We start from the raw sequence: 24782 nt of genomic DNA, 5'->3' as shown, positions 1-24782 counted from the left end.
GGGTTCGAACCTCACTGTCGACAGCCCTGAAGGTGGTTTTCCATGGTTCTTAAATTTCTGGTAATACCGGGAATTGAACCCAGGTCGCCGCCGAGTACGGTACTGCAGCTAATAGTGCTTCCCGTTACGCTACGGAGGAGACACTGGGCCATAAAACAGCTATGGGAAGTATACGTTTAACGTCTTTTCTTCTACCGTTTTCTCTCAAAAACTCCTGAGTACCCCAAGGGGTCCTTATCTTAAAAATATCGACCTATGATTAGAGGGACTCTTAGCTGATTCTGGCAATGCTCCCACTCGTGCCAAGATCCTCACTCTCATCTTTGATTCCGACTCAGTTTTGATCCCAACGATGTTAAGGATTAAGGATGGGAGGCTATTTGTCCTTTTGTAACTATAGTTCGTTTTGATTAATGATCGGTTAAGACGCATGTTTGTTATCATACAATAAATGCTTTCCAAAATATACGATAATTCGTGTCATCCGCCCGAGACGATCCAGCCCTTTTCAGACCCCCCCCCCCCACACACACACACAAATGGAGGCGAGCCGCGCTATTTAACCTCATACCAGCCCTCCTGACAATTTTGAATTTTGGGAGTGCCAGGAATCGAACCCGGGTTCCCGGGGACGGTAGTAATATAATAACTCTAATAACCGTCGCACTTATAACAAATTTGTGCCCACGTCCCGAGGAGGTGCAACTCTTTTCAGGCACATTCCTAATGGAGGTAAGCTGGATGTAAGTACTGTACCTTTTTGGCATTTTATATTTCTTCGAAACGTGCATCTTTATGTTGAGTTATGGGTTTGTTGTGCGTAGGATTCACGGCATCTGCCGAGCCGACCTTTACGTAGCTTGTGATCCGTTTCCAGGAAATAAAGTTCATCTTCCTTGGGTATAATAAGCTGTTCACCGCAGTCATCAGCTGATCGTGTTTTTAGTTGTACCTGTCTCATTTTCTTTGGACCAGCGCTAACATTTAAACCGATATGAAATGTTGCTGCTCGCCTCCATTTATCATAATTGATTTATAATCCAGTGCTAATCCAAATACTTTAAAGTATTTGGCTAATCCTACGCTTTCTAGTAAGACAGGTACGGGTATCCTTGAAAGAATTTAAGAAACAAAAGCTGTAGGTTCAAAGATTGCGTAATTCCGCTGTAAACAATGAGCACTGGTGAAGTTAGATAACCTCGGTACGTCCTGCAGATAACCTTAAGGAACGTGGTTCATTTTGTGTGAACCGAAAGTCAGCTTATGTTCAGAGCAACTGAGGGAATTACAGTTTAAATATAACACACGAAAGTGTGAACTGCTGCCGAGTAAGTTAACTTCCCAAAACACAAATGCCGCTTCCTCCGAAAAGTGATACCACTATTACATTTGGAATACTAACAGGTAAGGTTATAAGCCTAATTGGATTCTCTGACAAAGTATACCATTTTTGGTTATGCACGTATGTTTGAATTCATTTTGGTGATACGATTTTTTTTAAGGAAGAGAAATTTTTCGTAGCAGAAAAATACTTGTGATAGTAATGCGGGGTTTTTGAGGTTAGGTATAACTGCGAACTCTTGTAACATAATTTTATGGGTAGTTTTGGAGTTTTGAAGCAAATTAGAAGTACTTGGGGTAATCTGCTAGGAGAAAAATATTCATATTACTCATTTAGAAGACTTGTCAAAAACCTGAATCTGTTTTGAATTGTTCTGGTTATACTATACTCCCAAGGAAATAAGTCGGCCGGTTTCTATCAAAAGAAGGACACAAGGAAGGAATCGTGTGCCGTTTCAGTGTATGGTAGTTTAACTCTAGAATTCCCTTTGGGAGTGCTATTGACTTTTGTACTTTCTGCCTAAATAGCAAAGAATTTAAAGGTTTTCTTATAGAGACAGTATTAAGGTTATCTACGTACGATCATCTGAATCTGTGATACAGTATGACACACAAGTTAATAGATAAATGGAAAACATGCGACTCACGTCTTTTGTTTACTGTATTTTTAATGATAATTGTGATACAGGCCATGGTAAACAGCAATTCTATATGTACCTGACAGTAAACTATTCCTCATTACATTGTAATCTAACATGTCACTATCAATCATTTTCACCGTATTGCAATCTAGCCTCCTAGTAATAACTTTTATGTACGGTACATTATATTAACCACTCAAGATTGGCATTAGCATCCACCATATGGGACTCCTACTTAGGCAAGAGGAACCTAGGAAGACTACAACTCAGATGGTCAATCATGTTTGTAAAAATGGGAGAGAAAAGTGGTCAAGAAAAGCAGAAGACAGGCAACAGTGTAAGAAATTTGGAAGATATCTGTGCAGATAGAGATAAATTTCTGACAGAAATATTTGTTAGTGTTAGTATAAAAGTGAAGGTAATGTGTCTTACAATAAGTGTCTGAAACTCACTTGGATTTGCTCACCAAGTAAGTGCTCATGAACCATCCTGATAGGGGGACACTCCCTATACAGGAGAACTTACTGTGACAGAGACATATCGGCCATTCGTTCATTCTGATCATCATCTTAATTTTCCCTTAATTTATCCAACTCCAGCCAGATTGTAGCATTTGAGGTAACGCTAGGGACTCGCCAAATTTTCCATACATCCTAAGTGAAGAGCCACTGCTATTGGCTGAAGTTTATTAAATTCAACACAGATAGATTACCAACTACAGAACAGTAAAAACTACTTTGCTGTAGGCTAATGGTTTGACACGAAACAGTGTTGCCACCATTCAGGGACACACTCCCTTCATGAGGCTATATGCTATAGTACGCGCACTTTTTAGTGATAGATTTTGTACTCGGTTGAGAAGTAAGAAGGGAGCACTGCCGGTTCCGGTAGTACTGTCAACTGAATGAAAATGAAATCTGAATTGAATTGATAATATGATCGATCGATATGAATTTTCTAATTTCTTATCTTGCGCCAACAACTGTGTCACACACACAATATATAATACTATATAACATTTCCCGATGCGAAACGTGTTCCTAGCATGAATTCTATAGTTTGGCTTTGCTGTGTAAACAACAACAGTACGAGTACTTAAAGTGTACGCCAGATGTTGCACAGCGATGATAAGCGATTCTTAGTGTGTGTTTCAAAGGTTGCCAATACGAATCTCGAAGATAACCGAAGTCGACCGATTCAGCACTAGGGTGTAAATCTAACGCTAAAAACTGCGCAGATAATATATACCCCTGACGTGTTACAAGGGAGTTGCTCAGCTGGGCACCCGTTGGGGCTAGCGCATTGTGGCAGGGCAGGCTTGACTTGATGTTAACTGCGGGCAGCTTACGTGTTAAGTGTACATCACGGTCAAGCAAGAGCGAACACATTCAGTACAGCACAAAGGAGGAGGGGCATTCGAATGTGACCACAGAGCTTTCCACGCACCATTTTCAATGAAATGTTGCTTTGATCACAGCATAAAGAAAGAGACTATAATCACAACAAAAGTCTATTTTATTTTTCAAATATTTTTGTGTGATTTGTATTATGTTCAATATTAACAGACGTGGTTTTATTTTCCAGTATTTACACATTCAGAGAAAATTGACACGTTACAATTTTGGTTACAGTGTACAGTCGCTCAAAGAAAGAAAAGAATGTGCGCATGGTATTTTATATTCCTTGCACTTATTATTGTATCAGACTTAAATTCTATTATTATCAATTTCACCTTCCATGTAGAAACCCTGTGGATACTCACAAGACCAGGCGAGTTGGCTGTGCGGTTAGGGTCACGCAGCTGTGAGCTTGCATTCGGGCAGGCAAATGCTTGAGTTGTACCTTAATTAAGGCTACAGCCACTTCCCTCCCACTCCTAGTGCCGGTGCGACATAGAGCAAATTAAAACAAAAAAGGTACTCACAACAATCATCATAACTAGGGATAGGTTTCATTGTTTCTGAAAAAATGTATTTTTGAGGAACTATTATGATGCCATGCACTCTTTTTTCCTTCTTTGTGTGACTGTAAAAAGATACAGGGTTGAAAGCAAGTTATGATTTACAATTTCTTGGATGAGAATGACAGGATTTTCACTAAGAAAAGTAAAATTCTTTTTATCCCTTCAGTAAAAACATAATACATAGGCCTAATTCAAAAAGTTTTATTCTTGATTTTGTTCGGTATTCTAGTGTTTTGTGACTTTTCCTGTTCGCTGAATAAATTTCAGTAAATAGTATTTAAAATGTATCTTCAACCATGTTTATTGAAATATCCCCTACAACAGTATCATGCAGTTGAGCATATTTCGCTTTGTAGTGATGTTCTACATTATATCTTTTCGATGAAACAGACTGCCCTCGTTTTGCACAGTCCACTGCTAGGGGAAAAAAAATCTTTTCTCCCACTGGTTCTATGCAGAGAGAATCGTCAAGGCCCTTTCTTTTTTCATTAGTTTCTGCCACCATTTTGAACTCGGGTATTTCCACAGTGATCGAGGCTGACTGGCAGGCCTTTGCCTGTCATTGACCATCACGGCCTGTGATGTAACCATATCATCACTGCACTGTGACTGAATAACATGTCCATCGTCTTCCCGTCCGCTTACAAGGCTGTGTGCCCTTGGGACAAAATGCCTAGTTTGAGCACCTCTGTGTTAGACCGATGGGTTTTGTCACTATCCGGGATGTGCACAGACCAGATATTATACACACATTGGATTGTTTAAGCAACACTTGGTAATCATGTGAGGAAGTAATGTAAGTGACTAGAAAGAAGAGATGATCATTGTGCACAGTATACTGTACTGGTCTTGGCTGGAGGGGAATTGTATGACCTTTACCCTTGCATCGCTATCTGGGACTCCTACACGGGCAAGAGGAACCAAAGTGGACTATGACTCAGGTGGTCAGACTGTTTGTGGAAATGGCAGGGAAATAGTGGTCAAGGAAAGCAGAAGACAGATAATAGTAGAGATAACTCAGAGAAATCTATGCAGATAGACAAATTTCTGACTGAAATATTGGATAGTGCTAGTATAAAAGTGTAGGTAATGTATGTTACAACAGGTGTCTAGCTTACCCAGCGAGCGCTTGTGAGCCATTCTGGTATGGGTGTCCGTTTGGACACTGTCTATAGAGGAGACCTTTGCCCTATCAGTTTGGCTAATCAGTCGTGACCTGTTACATAGGTTATTATGTAAAAGCGTTAAATTATTGCTTTTAAATACACTGGCAAATCCAAACATGCCAAGGGACCACTGATCAGACATTCGGAGTCAAGTTTATTTGCATTAGACTGAAGTGGTATGTGGTCAGTGTGTTACCATCTTCAGTTGGTATTATTTCGCTTTCTTGTCTGCGTTTGCTGTCTCGTATCATATGGCTTCTCAGTTGATTTTACAAACCTGATCCAGTGCAGTCCTTGGTATAGAATTAAAATTCCTGGACTGGCCAAGAATCCAGGTAAGAGACATACACACCCGTGGCGTACACTGAGGGCTACCAAGCTATCGGTGAAGCCCAAACCTCGATTGAGAATAATGGAAGTCTAAAGCACATTATAATGTAAGCATCAGGCACATACAAAACTTGAAAGCTGTGAGAACGTTGCATGTATTTCTGAGAGCAAGGCATCGGAGACTGATATCGAGCCCAGACTCTCATCCCTCTCCCCTCTACTCCCCACTATATCCTGAATGCAAGCTCACAGCTGTGCACCTAGGGTAAACACAATAATAGGTTAATCCAAGTGTTAATCTAAGTCACGACAGGTTAGTGTGGTAAGGGGGGACGGTAAAATAGGACACAAGGATAAACTTGAAAACACAAAAGGACAAAGACAATTTCTACATCTTTATACACTGTTGTTGTTAGAAGAAATAGCCCCCACCCCTCTTATCATTCCCAGTTGTTCTATATCTTTTTCTTCTGTCCCCCAAAAAGCTCCATTCTGCATCCCAGCTTCATAAGGATTGCAGGCAACATATCTTCATTTTGGATGCAGGAGTTGTAGGATAAGAAAATAGTTAAACACAGCAAAAGGGAGGAACAAAAAAATGGAAATGAATGCAGATGGTGAAAGACTAGGAATACAGGATAAACACAGGAGGAGAAAGGGATCGAATGGGCCGGGACAAACTCCACACCTTCATGGTATTATTTTATTTTTCTCGTTTAGAGTCATTAGAGACCATGTCAGGTATCTATAGGGCATTTCTGGAAGCCTGTTCTGCAGCTCAGAAGGGTTGCATTCTTTATCTTCTGTCCAGCTGCTATTCTGCTTTTGCTTATTGTGGAAGCCCTTAAAGTTGTTGATCATTGATCTGTACTTTGATCGGTAAGAGATGTCCTCCTGATTCAGTCCCATGCTCTTGAGGTCCTTCCTTACTTCCTTGAACCATTTATCCAAGACGTTAGGTCTGTTGTCCAATACATTAAAAATTTGCTTGGCGACGTAAAGCATATAGCAAAAAATATTTTTAAAAAAATCTGCTTCCGTAGTCAGGTTGCATCCATCCTGAACAGATGTTCGTAGAACTTCATTCGTTTCCTTATTGACTCCATCAGCTGTTCATTATCCCTGCATAGTTCTTCTTTTCCTTGGAGTCGATACTGTCCATCTGTTATGTTTGGACACATCATTTTGCGAAGGATCTTCCGCTCATACTTCTCTCTGCTTCTCTCATTCCAGCCTTTCCTGTCATTCTGAGGCATTCACTTGCGTACAGACACGCTGATTTCATCACTGTGTTATACTGCCTGAGTTTAGCTTTTCCTCATATTGCCTTTTTCTTGTATAGGACATGCGTGTCCTACAAAAAACTGCGGCCATCTTCTCTCGCCTCATTATTATTATTATTATTATTATTATTATTATTAAGTTATTGTTACTGTTCATTATTATTGATATTGTGTTAATATTGCAGTAAGTGACAGATGTTCAAGAGGGGAAGCTGAGGACAAGAGTGGAGCACGGCTAGAGAAACTCATTGTAGAAAAAGAAGTAGTTCCCAATGGAATTGTCATGTGTCGGAAATGTGTGCCGGATGAAGAATCTGAAATTACGGTATGTATTCTCTCCTTAACACTTACTACCCTGGAAGCTCTTTTTTTCTTCATTTTTTTAGATGATTAATTTAAGTGAAAACTGGATGGACGTCAGATCTCTTATAATATGTGGAGCAGGTATGAAATTGCTGATATACAGAAAAGTTGAGTATGTAGTATACTTTTCACTCACAATTATCTACTCGCAGTCATATGCAAAAGAATGGATGGATACTTTACTAATTCTGCATGACATCACCAATGGGAGTGGATGCTCGCAGGCTGTCATCGACATATTACGTTATCTACTTCCATTTGCTATGCACAAGGATAGAGTGCTCGTATCATATTGGAAATTTGAGAGTTATGAAACACTTCACTTGCAAGGTAACAATCGGGCGATACACAAAAACTGTGGAATATTATATGGGCATTCCAGAAAGAAACAGAACATAATGTAGAGACTCTCTTGCCATTAAATACAAAGAGCTTTAGAGATTATGAAAGAAAACGTTCAGTGGTGCTCTCGGTAATGAGCAAAAGATGAGAATCTTTCTTCACCATTCGCTGTGTTCCATTATAACTTGTTTCATTGCTCCTGCTTTTTGTGCCCTAATAAATGGCAATTGAGATTTAGAAAGTATAGTTGTATGGTTCTTTAAAATGTCAGTGGAGTAAGTGGCTGTGCGGTTTGGGTTATGTAGCTATCAGCTTGCATTCGGGAGGTAGTGGGTTTGAACCCCACTGTCGCCAGCCCTGAGGATGGTTTTCTGTGGTTTCCGATTAAGGTCACGGTCACTTCCTTCCCACTCCTAGTCCTTTACTATCCCATTGTCACTATAAGACTTATCTGTGTTAGTGCGACGTAAAGCAGGTTGTAAAAAAAAAAAAATTAAAATGTCAAAAGAAACCCTGTCCCCTTTCATCCATAGTAGTGCTTTTTTGCCTGTGCTTTGGAAGTTAAAATGGAACTAAGACCATCAGTTGCGCTGGGTAGTCCTGGTGAGTGGAAGCTCGTTCTTGTCCCTAGGCGCTACAGATACGCATTTGCTGCAACAATTTCCATTTCTGAAGGAATGTCCTCCTATTTTTTCCAATCGCAAGTGAACACTGGCAATAACTACTCAACTTTTATAGATATCAGCCAATGACTGCTTGTGCAAACAGGTGAGAACAATGGCTGGATTGTAATCATAATGAAGGGATTAATGTCAAGTTGGGAATATAAATGTTTGGTAAAGCATTGTATATAAATCTTTGATTGTGAGGTCGTATGAGTTGAGTAGAGGACGGTAGTAAAACTGCTGAGGAAATTATTTTCTGAGCTTGTTTGCCATGGCTACATTGAGTTTATAGCTCCCAAAGCATTTTCCGAAGGTCAGTAATGGGCTAAAGCTGTGGCTTCTAGGCATTATAGAGAATGTCAAAAGTTGATATGGTAAAGTATAAAAAACATAAAAGAAAAATAGTATTTTTAAAGAGAAGATGGCAATGTTCGAAGATGAGGAGATTGTCCTTTTTTTTAAATGATTTTGTGTTTCTTCTTGTCTTCTCTTTTTGTTGCTTCCTCTTCCCTCACTGACTTATCATTCTGTTTATTCTATTATATGTTCCTATCTCTCTCTGTGTACGACTTGATTTTACATACATTTGTTCATTTCAAATACTTTCACTATCCCATTGAGATCCTTTCCTCCTTTTCTGTTTATCCCATGTTCTTAGTTTTTTACCACTTATATACAACTTTATCGTTTGTCTCTTCCCTTTCCTGTGTTTCCAGCTTTCTTCTTATATTGCATTTCCCTGATTAACCCTTTGACACCCACCTCCATATGTCGTGTAGATCTCCTTATCTTCATATTCTGCCAACCTCCATGCATGGTATAGACGCCTGTAGGTGTAATGTCATTTTGTTCTACCTTGTAAAGTTTTGAAGTTGTCGAGATGGAAACGGTATATCTTTGAAGACGAAGATCTCTGTCTTCCTTGTATGTGTGAATCAGTATATAAGTAATAATAATAATAACGTAAACGTTTCCACCTTTTCAATACTACAATATATTCACAAAATTACAAATTATACGGTACTAGTTTCGACCCATCTAGGGGTCATCATCAGCCGTATTGGAGCAAAGATCATTTGTGGCGAAATCCTAAGACAAAAATATCATTGTCTTAGGATTTCGCCACAAATGATCTTTGCTCCAATACGGCTGATGATGACCCCTAGATGGGTCGAAACTAGTACCGTATAATTTGTAATTTTGTGAATATATTGTAGTATTGAAAAGGTGGAAACGTTTACGTTATTATTATTACTTATATATTATTCTCAGTTCAATACGGACCAAAAACATGAAATTCATAACCATCAATGTGTGAATCAGGCCAAATCAGTGTTTCCTTTTTTTTTTTTTTTTCCTAAGGAGTTTCAAATAGTCTGACCTCTTCTCACTTGAGAGTATTAGACTTAAATTTCTGCTGAATTCTAGTGGAAGTATGTAACACTACATGATGTTTCTTTATGATTTACATACCTATAATTCTTTCAATGCCTTGAAACCTCTTATGACTCGTAATTACTTGACTGTCACTTTGAAATACAGTATGGCATGGCACGGTGCAGTTTGAATGAAAGAGAAGTAATATTAAGTTTTAATAAATCAGATGATAACATCACCACACCAGACTGAACTGAGCAAAGCGAGAGTGGACGCATAACATACGGGATGAGAGTATGCAAGACAAAGTAATACATGATTGAACACGCCAAAGTACATGCCTTCTTCTGCATGAACTAACTATCCATTAACCTGGGATTTGTGCTAAATGAATCTTTGAGCTATTATTCCCGGTCCTTCTGCTCAAAGTTCCCCAAGTAACGATTACCCCAGTGCATTGTGAAACAACCCATGCAAGTACAAGAACGTCACTTTCGTTCTGTATAAAATGTGGAAGGTCTCTTCTCTATCAGTAGACTATAAGGTAAATATAAAGTCATTGAATGTAAACTACATTCTTTTGGGTCTCTATTGTAAACATTTGAAAATAGTCTGAGTTAAACTGTTGTAAGAGTGAATTATTAAAGATATCGCTGCATTTTCTTAGCATTCGTACAGTACCTGAATCATTTCCGTCGCTCGATTAATCGGCACTCAAATATTCCCTGTCGCTGAGGGGTTAAGACTGAAGATCTCTCAAGAAGGCCCCTCAATCTTGATGCCCACCCTCCCAATGAAGTTGGAAGGTAGAAAATGAACTCATTGGGGGCTGAGAGGACATGGATGTAGGATTGGGATTGATGAGGAGAAAGTCCATCTGTTTGAAGACAACAGTGTATGAAGATTTGGAGATTGTCCTTGTCCTTACGTGTTTTTCTGCTGCTCCCTCTTCCCTCTTTGAATTTTTATAGTGTTTATCCCATTATTTTGTGTTCCTTTCACCAGGTGAGTTGGCCGTGCAGTTAGGGGTGTACTGCTGTCAGTTTGCATCCGGGAGGTAGTGGGTTCGAATCACACTGTTGGCAGCCCTGAAGATGGTTTTTCGTGGTTTCCCATTTTCACACCAAGCAAATGCTGGGGCTGTACCTTCCACTCCATGGTCCTTCAGATCCCATCGTCGTCATAAGACCTATCTATGTCAGTGCAACGTAAAACAGATTTAAAAAAAGGTGTTCCATTCATGCCATTTCTGGGGGAGTTTTATAACAACAATAACCTATATGAAGATTTTCTAATAACATATGGTTTGGAGCAGGGCTTTGAACTTGCTCCGACACACTTTACTTCACTCTTGCCCCAGGGGCTCTCAACTTGGGAGTGTGGGTTGGCGACCATGGGGCTCCTATCTGAGTACTGGCATTACTTTCACTTACTTGTGCCAGGCTCCTCATTTTCATCTATGCCGGGCTGAGTGGCTCAGACGGTTGAGGCGCTGGCCTTCTGACCCCAACTTGGCAGGTTCGATCCTGGCTCAGTCCGGTGTATTTGAAGGTGCTCAAATATGTCAGCCTCATGTCTGTAGATTTACTGGCACATAAAAGAACTCCTGCGGGACAAAATTCCGGCACCTCAGCATCTCCGAAAACTGTAAAAGAGTAGTTAGTGGGACGTAAAGCAAATAACATTATTATTTACTTTCATCTATCCTATCCAACTTCCTTTGGTCAATTCTTGTTATTTTCCGACCCCGGCGGTATTAGGTATCGAGGCCTAGGGATTCTTTCATTTTCACGCTTTTTGTGGCCCTTGTCTTTCTTTGGATGATATCTTCATTTTTTGAAGTGTTGGATCCCTTCCATTTTTTTCTCTCTGATTAGTGAGACATAGAGATCAAGCATCACTTTGAAGGTGGACTCTTCAACTTGGTCAGATTTTGCTCACAGCGATTATCTGGTGTTACCAACTAGGAAGGGTCCACCTATTCAGTACCATTAGCTTGTATATTGTCTTATAAAACTGGGTCTAGTTTCGACCCCATATATATTGGGTCATCTTCAGCCATGCTACAGTTGGAAGACATAAGCACACATATAACCAATAATAATATAAACACTCTGGAATGACACAATTTACAGTCTAAATCTATATATAAAAGAACATGTCCTGACTGACCGACCAACCGACCGCCGGGCCAAAACTACTCCACATAACGAAATGAAATTTTGAGGACACATTTATATTACAATGTAGGTGCTCGCTGAGGGGGTGAAAATGGGGGTGAATTTTTAAAAACGAGTGTATCTATTATCTCAAAACTTTACAAGTTTACAGATGTAAAAATTGCTATTTAGAATTTCCTTTAAAAGTAAAGAAACGTGTATTTTTTGTTTTCGGAAAATCCCACTAGGAGGGGTGAAAAAGGGTTTGAATGCCTTTAATGAGGATACTTATATCTCAGAAACTGAAGATATTACAGACCTGGAAATTGGTATTTGGAATCTCCTTTAAAAATAAAGAAACACAAAATTCTTTTTGTTTTCAGAAAATCCTTTAAAAATAAAGAAATACGTATTTTTTTGTTTTCGAAAATCACTTAAAGGGGGGTGGGGGTAGAATTGAAAAATTATTTGAATTATTTGTATGAAGATACTATTATGTCAAAAACGAAAGATGTTGCAGGCGTGAAAATTGGTATTTGGAATCTGCTTTAAAAGTAAAGAAACATGTATTCCTTTGATTTCGGAAAATCCAATGAAGGGGTGGTGAAGGATTTGAAAAATTAATTTATTTAATTGTATGAGGATACTTACATCTAATAAAAACTAAAGTTGTTACAGACGTGAAAATTGGTATTTGGATCTCCTTTAAAAACAAAGAAAAACGCATTTTTTGGGGGAAGTCATCTTGGGGGAGGGAAAGGAGTTGAATTCCTTTTATGAGGATACATATCTCAAAAACTGAAGAAGTTAGTCATGATAATTGGTATTTAGAAGATCCTTTACTAATAAAGAAACAAGTAATTTTTCCGGAAAATTCACTTAATGGGGGGGAGGGGCGTGTGAAAGAAAGTGAAAAAAGTTAATTCTTTTTATGGGGTAACTTATACCTCAAAACTGAATGTAACAGATGTGAACATTGGAATCTCCTTTAAGCATAAAGAAGCATGCCTTCTTTCTTTGTGGGAGAGGGAAGGAGTTGAGACCAATTGATTTCACTATTCATAATGTATTTGATTCTGATCATAAACCGATAATTTTTTATCTTTCCTGGGTTTGTTTTCAAGAGCCATCTTTTCCTTTGAAGAACTTAGATTACAGTAGATTCTCCTGGCACATGAATACAAATTTAAACACATTTGAAATAAACGATAGGAATGATACTGAATGTGCAATTGTTCACCTCTATAATAAGGTCAATAATGCATGGAATTACATCATTCATATTGCCAGAAATCACGCACACTTGCCTATGTGTGACAATAGTGCGGGTCACATTGTCAGCAATGACAGTGGCAGCAGATGTAATTTACCGCCAAGTAGCAGTCTTGCATCTTGCTGCAACGTCCAGAAAATAAATAATAATTATAACAGCAGCAACAATAATAATAATAATAATAATAATAATAATAATAATAATAATAATAATAATAACAACCTAAATTCAACTAATATAACCCACCCTAATAATAATAATAATAATAATTTTCTGGACTGTCACCAAAATGTGAGGACCACGCTGGGAACTGGTCCTGACCGGGTAATGACTACAAATGCAGTCCGGCCGCGGCTTCAGTACCGCCATGGCACCCAAGATGACACCACACCGGATCTCCTCAAGGATTTGCCCATAATAAAAATGCCTAGAGAAAAATGTGGCAAAGATTTAGGGACCCAACTGACCGGGCGGAATACGTGGAGCAAGCCCGAGAAGTACGAAATCGATTGCTGGAAAGAAAGATTGAAGAATGGGAGGAACTTTGCCATCGTATCGTGAATTTTGGTGGGTTATATATAAAATGTTAAGCATTCGATTATAAATTTCAGTATAATACCGTAGCGCAGCACGGGTATCTTGCTAGTTTAAATTATTGAAGAAGTCCGAATAACATATCCAAAATTGAAACTAAATGACTCATCAAAACTGCTGTGGTTGATGCCAAACTATTTTATCGTTCCTACAGTAGTCAATGTTCTCGAGTTGATTAATGAAATTAATGAAAAATCTAATATTCTGTTCGATATAATTATTCCTGTATACACAAAGTATAAACGGAAAAAAGACACATTAAGTCCACCAATCCGTTCAAATCTACCTACCCGGCCCCCACCCGCCCCTCCTCACACATCCCTCCTCCAATCCCGGCCATCATAAGCTATACTCCTGCTCCCTCTCAACAATCAGTCTGCTGTTGTTATCCGTACCAAGTGCACACAACTTACGAAGAACATAGGGGTGAGTCTCATATAACTATACATATTTATCTCGATCTTCTAACTTCCCTTCCTTTCTGAATAATTTACTCCAAATTATTTCTTTTCAGACATTCACTTCAAAACAAATTAAACAATAGATCACTACATCTGATGAAAAGGAATACCTATTCAAATAATGAATGTTCCCCTTAGAGCTACATAAGTCGTTACCCATATTACTGTTGAAGAAACATAAATTCAACAATTAAAAATAGGAAAGAATTTCCACCAATCAATACTTGTTTATTGCTTATATTAAGCTACAGTACCGGTTTCGACCCCACATACAAGGTCATCTTCAGCTGAACCATGAATACATATTTATATGATGAAGCTTTGATTAAATTGCATTGTCAAGGGAATGTCATATGATGATGTGCATTTAGTCACATACAAATGGGGCATGTCTTAACGTGAATTGGCATATGTCAGTATGTACAATATTGCAACTGTATGTCTAAAATATTATGTTGAGGTCCTAAAATTAGTGTATAAAACATATCTTCACTTAAACTAACTTATATATATATGTACAGGATAAAATACAATATATAAAAAACATTTCGTGCACATGAACAATCGTATCTTGCCTGTTGGTTAATTCATCAACTCTCGTATTTTTGTATTTAAGTCCAATTTTCAGTTGTACACTCAGCTGCTGTTCTTGGAGTTTAAAAGATATGAAATTGCATGAGTAAGAGATTTAGTCTTCTTGTGGGATAAAACACTTTCCAATTTTAAAAAAGTTGCCAGATGTATGGATAAAATTTGGCTAAAATATGTTCAGCTCTGCTATGTATGTTGCCTTATGTTAGAATCAAATCTTGTTGTCCTGTGGCGTCCGTAAAATTGGGTTCAAAGTAATGGCTCCTTTCCCATTTGTAGTTGTGCAATGGTGTTATGTTTATTATTGTTGGTGTAGCCGAGTTGCGTTTGACGTGCGAGCTTGTAATGTACTACTTCGTGTTCTTCTTCTAACATAAGGCAACATACATAGCAGAGCTGAACATATTTTAGCCAAATTTTATCCATACATCTGGCAACTTTTTTAAAATTGGAAAGTGTTTTATCCCACAAGAAGACTAAATCTTTTACTCATGCAATTTTACAACCATATCTTTTAAACTCCAAGAACAGCAGCTGAGTGTACAACTGAAAATTGGACTTAAATACGAAAATACGAGAGTTGATGAATTAACCAACAAGCAAGATACGATTGTTCATGTGCACGAAATGTTTTATATATATTGTATTTTATCCTGTACATATATATATATATATATATAAGTTAGTTTAAGTGAAGATAAGTTTTATACACTAATTTTAGGACCTCAACATAATATTTTAGACATACAGTTGCAATATTGTACATACTGACATATACCAATTCACGTTAAGACATGCCCCATTTGTATGTGACTAAATGCACATCATCATATGACATTCCCTTGACAATGCAATTTAATCAAAGCTTCATAATATAAATATGTATTCATGGTTCAGCTGAAGATGACCTTGTATGTGGGGTAGAAACCGGTCCTGTAACTTAATATAAGCAATAAACAAGTATTGATTGGTGGAAATTCTTTCCTATTTTTAATTGTGTAATTCGTCAATACGGAAATGAAGATTATAGATTACGAAACATAAATTGTCAATCAATTTGCTCGTCTACACAGATGAGGATACCAATTCCCAGATCAACTCAAGAATATTGGCTGCTGTAGGAACGACAAAATAGTTCGGCATCAACCACAGCAGTTTTGATGTGTCATTTAGTTTCAAGTTTGGATATGTTGTTCGGACTTTATGAGTATTTTAAATTAAGACTGTAAATTGTCATACCAGAGTGTTTATATTATTATTGGTTATATGTGTGCTTATGTCTTTCAATTGTAGCGTGGCTGAAGATGACCCAATATATATGGGGTCGAAACTAGTCCCAGTTTTATAAGACAATATAAAAGCTAATGGTATTGAATAGGTGGACCCTTCCTACCCTTTGATAGTGATCAATTGTCAATATGGACCATAATGAAATTCATAACTTATGATTGTGTTACCAAGACAACTGAAATTCAGTATGCTGATAACATTGGATCACTTGCTTTACACTCAGTGAACTACAACATATTGTTGAATGTTTCAGGTGTGTTTTATGATAGGCCTCACCGTCAATGCTCAGAAAACCAAGGTACTTTCATAATCTGCCCCAGGAACAACCATTGGGGAAATCAATATCATCATTTCAGATATGAGAGTAGAACAAGTTGACCACTTCTCATACCTTGGAAGCATCTTGTCTAAGCGAGGTACTTTGGAGCAGGGTAACCACAGTGTCAGACCATATAGACTTGATGGCTTAATGATCATGGCCGCCGGGCAGCTTCATTCTATGATTACCAATATGCTCGCTCAACATGTCCAGTTGACCTGACCTGTACTTCCTCTTCATTTGCTCCCCACACTACTACATCATTTGCAAATAGCAAGCACCTTCAGCTCCCCATCCCCATACTCTTCCTTTGTATCCTTTGCAATTTCATCCATTACCATTATGAATGACAATGGAAACAGCATACTTCCTATCGTAGTTCATTTTGAAACACTTCTGTCCTACCCACAGTGGCCTGGACACTGCTGCAACAATTATACATTGCTTGCACATATTCAATCATTTGTTTTCCAAATCCTTTCTTCTCTTATGTTGTATTATCGACAATGTTCAATTCAATTCAATGTATTGAATAGGTGATATTATAAACTAATCAGCATCCTACATATAGCATCTTCAATACGGATCCATAATGATATTTATCACTTGCAATGTTCAATGATATTTATCACTTGCAATGTTCTTACATTGTAAATCATTACTTTCCATCTGCTTCTTTAACTTTTGTTATGTGATTCTGAGTTAGTTTTCCTCCTTCTTCTTTTTAGGACGCCATCTCCCTATGAAGGTTGGCGATCCAATTGATTGTGATAACTCTCGAAACAGCAAATTGAAATATTTCAATAGAAGTTCGTCCATACCAGTCGTGCAAGTCTTTAAGCCAAGAATTTCACCATCTCCCCACAGTTCATTTTCCTTCAGTTTACCCCTGAATGATGAGTTGAAGAAGTTCATATCATTCACTTCTCATGATGTGCCTGATGCACCTCAGCTTTCGTTCATTGATGGTTGTTAGAAGCTCTTTTTCTTCTTAAACAAGTTGAGGACTTCCTCATTGGTCTTCCTTTCTACCCAGGATATTTGAAACATTCTTCTGTACAAGTACATTTCAAAAGCTTCAATCTGCCTCTCCAGCAAAGGGCTGAGCGTCCAGTCTTCAAAACCATAAAGAAGGACAGGGAAAACATAGCATCACGACCTGCAAACTCTGAGCTGAAGGTTGAGATCTCTACTGGTGAATAGGGCCTGCATACTTAATAACAAATTTTTGGCTTTTAGTTTTCCTACATAATATGTTTTGTTATACCATATTTTGTGTGTTAATGTCTCCTTCAGGGTTTACTTCAAGAATGGTCAGATGAATTAGATGTGGACGTTATCCTAACTACGGGTGGTACAGGTTTCAGTCCTCGTGATGTGACTCCAGAATCCACCCTCAAAGTAGTTGATCGTACAGCTCCTGGCTTCATGGTAGCCATGTTCAAGAGTTCTCTGGATATAACACCTTATGCAATGCTGTCAAGGTAAGATCCACTTTTTCTTCTTGTTTACACACTTCTACTCGTTATTTGGTTCTATGGTACAAGTGTGTAACTGTAAAATCGCATTCAAGATATGTTGATGTCGAGCCGTAACAACAGCACCCCTGAAGATGTTGTTATATTTTCACATCAAGCAGATGTCAAGGATGTACCTTAATTAACATGTTCGCGACCGATGATGACATGCATCATGTCTCCACTTTCACTTAGTGCCGATGACGACACGTGTGCCACATTCCGTGGCAAATGTTAAAGCTTGTATTTCTACTGGTACCTACGTAAACAAGTGGACCTCTTATCTGTGGATTATTAAGCTGTTATTAAACATATGCCCCAACTGGGCATCAGGTTAATTGTTAGTTACTATCTCTGTAGTCGTTACAATTCGGCATACATTTCTGTAATGTCAACAGAGAATAGTGAGGTTGCAGGACCTTCTCCCCGGAAGAAACATCGTCTCATACACTCCCAAAATCTATCACACTGCCTACAAGAACACATTTTCACATTTTGCCAGTAAATGCATAGCTAAGGTGAATGGGTGTAGATAGCCAAAGCTATGCAGACAGTTTTGGAGGGGGGGGGGGGACGACGCAGGACTTCATGTTCTACTGAAGTGTTGTCTTGAGCAATACTTGATAGAATTCTGCAAAAGACAGAAGTAAGTGACTCCAAACAATGCCATATCTACATGTGCTGCAAGACACTATTAGAGGCTACTGCATTGATTGTACAGCGATTGCTCACACAGCAGCAACGGAGATTTTACCACGCTGAAGCATTTTTGTCAGAAATGTTCAAAAACATATTTATTTGTCATATGAAAGTTATTGAAATCTGTGACCGAACAAAACATTCTTTCCCCGATTCCACTTTATTATCTGTCATGACTCATACGCTGCGTCAAATGGCACCGCAGGCGAAAAGTTCATCAGTAGTGTTACTGATGCAAATGATAACATGGATAAGGACACAGAAATAAACTCCGTTAACGAAAGAACGTATTATGGTACCACTGTAATGACTACCGATATCCGAGCGGCTGCGAATGTGATAATGCCACAGTACTATATTTAAAGTTCTATCCCTTTTCGATCCTAGTGTAGCTAAAAGTAAACTCGTGTCCTCGCCCCGAGGTGGTGCAGCTCTTTTTAGGCTCATCCCCAACGGAGGTGAGCTGCGCGAACCATTTTATCCCCGTACTAGCCATCTTGCCATTCTTAAATCTCTAAGTGTACTGGGAATCAAACCCAGGCCTTCAAGGACAGCAGCTAATAGTGCTAACTGTTACACTACGAAGGTGAACCTAGTGTAGCCAGAAATATGTGTGAATGTTGGCTTCCTGATCCCAAGATCACAAGTTGAAACCCAGCAGAGGTAGTCAGATTTTTGAAGTGCAGCAAAAAATCCATTTGCCACTCCACGTCATACGATGTTGTCAGGTAAAAGATCACTGGTGACGAGGTGTTAACCAAGAAAATTAATTACAACACTGCCTTAGATGGCCCTACAGAGATCTGGTTTATTTTGACATCTGGTAAAATAGGCCTTAAGGCATAATGTCAGAATTGATGTCCAGGATTCATAAATGCCTGGACACTTTATCGTCGTGACATAAAGAAACTGGAAGGCTTCCATCAACAGAAACTTAGATCCATCATGAACATCAAATGCAGTGTGGCAGTTCTTGACAAGGCCCGTATGAACAGCATAGAAGTCCTCATTACTCATCGGCTTAGATGGGTTGGTCACATCCAGCGTATGAATGACAGCAGACTGCCTAAACAACTTTTCTACGGTGAGATTGGTCATGGCAAAAGGCTTCAAGGTGCTCCTTTGAAATGTTATAAAGACCAGCTTAAGAAGACTATGAATGGCACCAACATAAATGCTAACACTTGGGTAACAACTGCACAAAACTGTGTTCTTTGATGCAAAGCTACTGCAGAAGGTATCTCACTGTTTGAGCAGGCACGTCACAGACAAGAAATTGAAACCCATGAAAAGCAGTAACCATGTCAGATCCAACCGCGTCCTCCACCCACCTTTAGATGTGAGCTGTGTGGCACTCTGCATGTTTCATGCGAATATTGGCTTGATCAGTCATCAGCAACATCTCCACAGAACCAACAGACTTTCAGAAGAATTGCAGGAGAAAAACATATTCTCGGAAACGAATGGTGGCCGACGACAACGATCACTTACAGCATAACAGATACCACTTTTTGTCATTTCACCCGGCTGAGTGGCTCAGACGAACTTGGCAGGTTCGATTCCTGGCTCAGTCCGGTGGTATTTGAAGGTGCTCAAATACGCCAGCCTCCACATCAGTAGATTTACTGGCACATAAAAGAACTCCTGTGAGACAAAATTCTGGCACATTGGCGTCTGAAAACTGTAAAAGTAGTTAGTGGGACGTAAAGCCAATAACATTATTTTGTCAGTTTATCAGCCTAATATGTTCCAAAATATTGTTTAAAACACCTAAAATTAAAGTATAATACTATATTTTGCTGAATTAGCCCTTTGTTTTAATATTGTCAATTTAACCAGTCATTTCATTATCTGAGCAAGGGTTCAGTACCAAGCATGCTGGTTAATGAGACATCCACTGTAATAATGGTAACTGTACAGATTGAAAACTTCGAGCTGCAAGAACGACTTCAAGATTTTGTTGGCCAGGTGTAGAGTGCACGATCAGTTGTCTTTAATATATCAACAATACGACATGGAATGACAAGATTTTTGCCTGTCCTTCAAAACTTGACTTCCTCAGTTGGGATTGAACCCGTGAACTTGGGACCATAAGTCAGACACTGTACTTCTCATCAACCAGGGCAGCTATACTACTACTACTACTACTACTACTACTACTACTACTACTACTACTACTACTACTACTACTACTACTACTACTACTACTACTACTACTACTACTACTACTACTACTACTACTACTACTACTACTACTACTACTACTACTACTACTACTACTACTACTACTACTACTACTACTACTACTACTACTACTACTACTACTACTACTACTACTACTACTACTACTACTACTACTACTACTACTACTACTACTACTACTACTACTACTACTACTACTACTACTACTACTACTACTACTACTACTACTACTACTACTACTACTACTACTACTACTACTACTACTACTACTACTACTACTACTACTACTACTACTACTACTACTACTACTACTACTACTACTACTACTACTACTACTACTACTACTACTACTACTACTACTACTACTACTACTACTACTACTACTACTACTACTACTACTACTACTACTACTACTACTACTACTACTACTACTACTACTACTACTACTACTACTACTACTACTACTACTACTACTACTACTACTACTACTACTACTACTACTACTACTACTACTACTACTACTACTACTACTACTACTACTACTACTACTACTACTACTCGCGTGCTGCTATTGAATGGCTGGTGTTGTTTAGCGCTCCGCGTATTTGCTTAATTAAGTGGTGTTTTAAAGGCTGTGTATGGTTAAAATATATTGCGATTATAAGTGGAAGTGCTGCCCTTCAGAACGCGGTATTATCTCTCTTTGATGAGCTAAAGAGGCATCCCTTTTCTGACAAGGTAAATAGACCATTTATATTGCTTTAAATGATTTAAGGTTATGTTTTCAAAGAGAAAAGAGAGTAGAGGTACTGAGAATAGACATGTCAAATCCAAAGAGGTTGAAATAGACGTAGAAAACCAAAGAGATACTATGTCGGATGAGGAGCTGGACGTAACCATGGAACTACCGAGTACGAAGACTATAAACCAAAGAGTAGGATTAGAAGAGATGCGACTAGAAATTGATAAGTTAGTCAAGCATAGTGAAGACTTATTAGCATTAGTTAAGATGACTCCCAATACGAAAGCGGAGATAAAGAAAGGTATTAAAGAAATGGGACAAATGGCAGAAATAATCCGTAGTCGTTCGTGGGAATGGGAACAATTTGATGTGAATGAAGATCCAAAGGCTAGGAGTGATTTGGAACAGGGCACTACCTCCAGTAAGAAAATAACCCGTGATGTTGGGACACAGGCGCAATTCAGTGACAGAGTGCTAGATATAGAGCAGACCCTTTTGGAAGCTACGTGCTTTGACGAGTTTGCGAAGCTATTGGATAAGGAATGGCCTGACTGTGTTTACAGTAACACGCACGTCATCTCCGGAAATATAGGGAAATTGACTGATTGGGATATATCAATGGTTGTAAATGCCAAACATCTTACAGAGGAGGATGGAATTATGAGAAGCATGAAGAATATGCATACAGAAATCTCTGACTTGCTGAACTCTAATCTGGAGGAAGGTAAGACGGAATTCCTGCGCACTGTTACGCAAACCTACACGAGTCGAGGAGGAGAGCGGGAGAAGCTGCGATATGTATATGTAATACCATATTCATGTAATCAAGATGGAGTAAATGACCTGCAGAGCCTGTATTCATGTCTCACCCACTGGAGAGAGATAATTGAGACTCATGCAAGAAAGAAGGTGCTGATAACTATCCCGGATACCCTTGATCGGAATTATATAAGGAAAATCTTGGAATGGATGTTTCGTAAGAGTGATATTGAAATAGGGTGCTTGGAATCGGGTAAAACGCAGGTAAAACAGGCTGTTTCTGTGGGATTAACATCGAAAAAGAAATCCTTAAATGACAATACTCAGGAAACAGTTACATGCAAAGCTGCGGGAAAAACGTACGCCGAATTGCTTAAAACAGTAAAGGAAGGAGTAAACATCGAAAAAATTGGTGTTAAAATAAAACGAATAAGGAAAACAGCAAAGGATGACCTTATACTTACTGTAGAAGGCAAAGGAAAGGCTGACGTATTACAACGTGAGATAACTAAAAACGTCAAGGAAATAGAGGTTTCAACAAAAAGGAAGGAGACAACAATTCTAGTGTACGGTATGGATCCGGATTTAAATGAAAACTATCTCAGAGCAGCACTCTCCTTAGAAGCTGCTGTCGAAGAATCTCAGATCAATATTACGTCCGTAAGACCGGGGAGGTTCGGAAATCTGAATGCTACCGTAATATTGCCAACGGAACCATCAAAAATACTGTTAAAGAAAAAGAAAATAAATGTGGGATGGGCAACCTGTATGGTGAAGGAAAAAGTTACAGTTGCAAGGTGTTTTAAATGTCTTGGATTTGGACATAAAGCGCCACACTGCGACGTTAAGGATGACCGGTCACGGAGCTGTCTAAATTGTGGACAAGAAGGCCATTTGGCGAAGGATTGTGGGAACATTTCGTTTTGCACCATGTGCCAAGTGGAGGGCCACCGCTCAGATCAAATGAAATGCCCTACTTACAGGAAGCTAATATTAGAGGCAAGGAAGTTGAATTTAAACGACCAATAATGGACATACTGCAGGCGAATCTCATGAGGAAATCCGACAGTCATGACATCATGTATGCGACAGCCTTGGAAAAGAAAGTAGACTTAGTGCTTGTTAGCGAGCCAAACAGAAGGCGAGTAGCCGAAGGTGGTTGGTTCACGGACAAAAGATGTGATGTAGCTGCATATTTTTTAAATGATAAGTTGGAGGTGCTAAGCATAAGGGCAGAAGAAGGATATTTGTGTATTCAACTTCAGCAATATCAGATTTATTGTTGCTATATCTCTCCTAACATCCCTTTTGATATTTTCAAAGCTGAAGTAGATGCAATAGTTCAGGACTGCATGGCGTCAGGTATTGAATCTATCATTCTCGGAGACCTAAATGTCAAGTCGCCTCTGTGGGGGGCACCAACTTCAGATCGTAGGGGAGAATATTGGGCAGAATGGATAGCGACCCTAGACTTGGTGGTTCATAACACTGGAATCTTACCAACTTTTTCCAGAGGGAACTCAGAGTCTTTCATAGACGTCACCTGCTCAACGCAGGGTATAGCATCATTCATTGTTGACTGGGAAGTTATGGAAGATGAATCTCTCAGCGACCATCGTTTTATTTACTTTCAAGTTAAGGGATCGAAGAAGCTTAATGATATCACGAAAACGGTGTGGAACTATAATTGGGAAACCTTTAAAATTGCAATCGAGTGGATGTCACAAACTGTAGATACAGTGCAACATACTCTAAAAGATGTAACTACTGCTCTTAAAGATGCTTGTAGGACCAGCCGATTGAGGGGATCAACAAAATATAAAACACGAGTCCCTTACTGGTGGAACAATGAAATAGACATGCAAAGGAAAGACTGCAATCGCAAGAGACGAATTCTTACAAGATCTAGGAAAAAAATCAGCCAGGTCAACTTAATACCATTAGAAGCTGACTATAAGGCATCAAAGAGGCAACTAATGAAGCTAATAAAGGATTCTAAGAGAAATCTCTGGCAAAAGCTATGCGAAGATCTAGACAGTGATATCTGGGGAGCGGGATATAAGATAGTGACCGGTCGAATAATCAACAGGGTACCAGTTCAGCTCCCAGCTGATAGAAGGAAAGCCATAGCAATGGAGTTGTTCCCTTGTACTAATGACAGACTTGAAACGGAATCAGATTTTTGTGTTGCAGAACCGTTCACTGTGGTTGAGTTACAAGAGGTAGCACGCAATATGAAGACTGGTAAGGCACCAGGTGTAGATGGAATCCCACCAGAAGCCATCAAGTATGCAGTTGAGGTGGCACCTGGTTGGATCTTATCAGTCTTCAATGATTTATTAAAAAAGCGTGAATTCCCCGATGAGTGGAAAGTAGCCAAGCTAGTGCTGTTATTGAAGGCAGGGAAACTATCATTAGATCCATCAGCATACAGGCCACTGTGCTTATTAAACACCTTGAGCAAACTTTACGAAGGATTGATTAAAACTAGACTGGAGAAAGAACTTGAACAACAGGGAGGACTTTCTTCGAACCAGTTTGGATTTAGAAAGGGTAGAACCACAACCCAAGCTATTGAGAGAGTGATTCAAATACAGGCAGAAAGCAGTGAGAAATGGGCTGCCTTGATAACGCTAGATGTCAAAAATGCTTTTAACACTGCTTCTTGGAGCATTATTTTGAGAGAACTTCGTAGGATGAACATT

General features: G+C 38.9%; 1 protein-coding gene across 1 annotated transcript in view; it reads left to right on the top strand.

The window, feature by feature from the left end:
- Positions 1–1130: 1130 nt before the first annotated feature.
- cin (Molybdenum cofactor synthesis protein cinnamon) overlaps positions 1131–24782 on the top strand; it is a 127444-nt gene continuing 103792 nt past the window's right edge. The window contains exons 1-3 of the mRNA XM_067155822.2: positions 1131–1404; positions 6910–7049; positions 17455–17642. Coding sequence (XP_067011923.2) covers positions 1353–1404; positions 6910–7049; positions 17455–17642 — 380 coding nt within the window. The 5' untranslated portion in view covers positions 1131–1352. The remainder of the gene's footprint in view (positions 1405–6909; positions 7050–17454; positions 17643–24782) is intronic.

Source organism: Anabrus simplex, chromosome 11, assembly GCF_040414725.1.
Source record: "Anabrus simplex isolate iqAnaSimp1 chromosome 11, ASM4041472v1, whole genome shotgun sequence".
Taxonomy (NCBI): Eukaryota; Metazoa; Arthropoda; class Insecta; order Orthoptera; family Tettigoniidae; genus Anabrus; species Anabrus simplex.
This window is presented reverse-complemented; position numbering and strand designations above follow the sequence as displayed.